This window comes from Tubulanus polymorphus, chromosome 2 (assembly GCF_964204645.1).
Source record: "Tubulanus polymorphus chromosome 2, tnTubPoly1.2, whole genome shotgun sequence".
In the NCBI taxonomy this organism is placed as follows: Eukaryota; Metazoa; Nemertea; class Palaeonemertea; order Tubulaniformes; family Tubulanidae; genus Tubulanus; species Tubulanus polymorphus.
The window spans coordinates 31,265,841-31,267,744 of record NC_134026.1 but is presented as its reverse complement, the minus strand read 5'-3'; the positions used below and the strand labels follow the sequence as shown (position 1 = coordinate 31,267,744).

General features: G+C 41.3%; 1 protein-coding gene across 1 annotated transcript; it reads left to right on the top strand.

Annotated features, from left to right (window-relative positions):
• The first annotated feature begins 585 nt into the window (after positions 1-585).
• Positions 586-1,904, top strand: LOC141899194 (heparan sulfate glucosamine 3-O-sulfotransferase 1-like). Its single transcript, XM_074785357.1, has one exon. It carries the CDS (start codon positions 586-588, stop codon positions 1,675-1,677), a length of 1,092 nt encoding a protein of 363 aa, XP_074641458.1. The 3' UTR covers positions 1,678-1,904.

The window sequence follows — 1,904 nt, the reverse complement described above, 5'->3', positions numbered from 1 at the left end:
TTCCTGAAGATGACATTAGGATAAAGTCAAAACGTTGAATAAACTACACTAGCTCAAGGAAACATTTCAAACTGTTTTCATTCTCAGTGTGTAGGGATTTCAATACAACACGGACTCGGAATGTTTCATCAATGGTTAAAATCCCGCCGATGTTGAAGTTGCCGAGAAACTGTTGTTAAACTGTTTACGCATTAAATCTAATTAATGTACACTGTTAAAATTAAGCGAATGAAAATCAATTGTGTTTTAATCGTCTTTCTCTCTGTCGGGTAACAATGAAAACATATAGGGTCCTTCACTCGATATGTTTGTACCCCGTAAAGTGAATCAGACAGAGACGTCGCAGATTTCATTTCATGTAATTGATTTCTTCTGATTTCATCGCTTTTCGTCGTTTCACTATGTCGGGAATGAGACACAACTCTCTCCATCTCCCTCTCCGCGCGTTCAATGGTTTTATTTGCATCATGAACTACCAGTTGTTATAACTAAAACGTGTTTGACCATTTTGAGCCACAGCAACTGCATTACTAACTAACTATATGATTAAATCTATTCTATTTCCATATATTTACAGATTGAAAAATGACTGTGGCCAAAGCCCCGCTGTTAAATCAAAAACAGAAACACCGCGCATTGACCGCCTCAGACGACAGCCTGGTGGATGTGGATTTTAGAGCGCCGCCTATCGTCAAACGGAAATGCGGACGAAGTGGACTAATCGTCATAGCGGCCATTTGCTTTTTTATCATTCTATCAATATTCGCTCGACTCATGTACGCCAGTATTTTAGGTCAACCATTCCTCTGCCTTAGTTCCGATCAAAATTCGCTAAAACACTCGTCTAAATCCGATCACACGAAACAGCAGCCGACTAATTTGCATATTCGCGGTACTAAGCGACGGTTACCGCAATGCATTGTTATCGGCGTTCGAAAATGCGGAACGCGCGCATTGTTGGAATTTTTGAACTTACACCCGGATGTGAACGCAGCCATGGAGGAAATTCATTTTTTCGATAACGATGACAATTATAAATACGGTTTGGATTGGTATCGCAAACGGATGCCGTATTCTTTCCCGCACCAGGTAACCATCGAAAAGAGTCCGGCTTATTTCATCACGGAGGAGGTGCCGCAGAGGATATACGCCATGAACAGTAGTATCAAACTGCTATTGATCGTCCGTAACCCGACAGTTCGAACGATCAGCGACTACACTCAAATTCACTATAATAAACTCGCCAGAAATAAAAGTCATCAAAGTTTTGAGCAATTAGCCATCGATCAGGTGACTGGGAAGGTGAATCTACATTTAAAAGCTATCAGGACTAGTATCTATCATCGTCACATGGAGCGATGGTTGGAGATATTTCCAGCCAGTCAGGTTCTGATCGTCGACGGTGACGAACTCATTCGGAACCCGATTCCGCAGATAAAACGCGTAGAGAAGTTTCTCGGATTGGCGCATAGAATTACGAGAGAGAATTTCTACTTTAACGAAACGAAAGGATTTTATTGTATGCGTAACGAAGGACAGGACCATTGTTTGGGCACGGGGAAAGGGCGCAAACATCCCCGAGTTCATCCTGAAGTGATGGAAAAACTTAACAATTTCTTCCGACCCCACAACGAAAGATTCTTCGAAATGACAGGAACTTATATCGACTGGCCTTAATTTCACTTACTACAGAAAACATTAATCATTTCAACTCGTAGAATTCCAGCACGCGATTACACAGTCAGTGACGTGCCGGGTTAGAATTCGGGCTTCAGATTCTGAAATGAACTAATTTAAAACTTTATTCACAATTGCAGAACTGGATCCAGTTCCACAGTTGCGAGTTCACTCAGAGTTTAAACATTGGAGGTGAATTAATCTCATACTGAACTCACAACTATGAA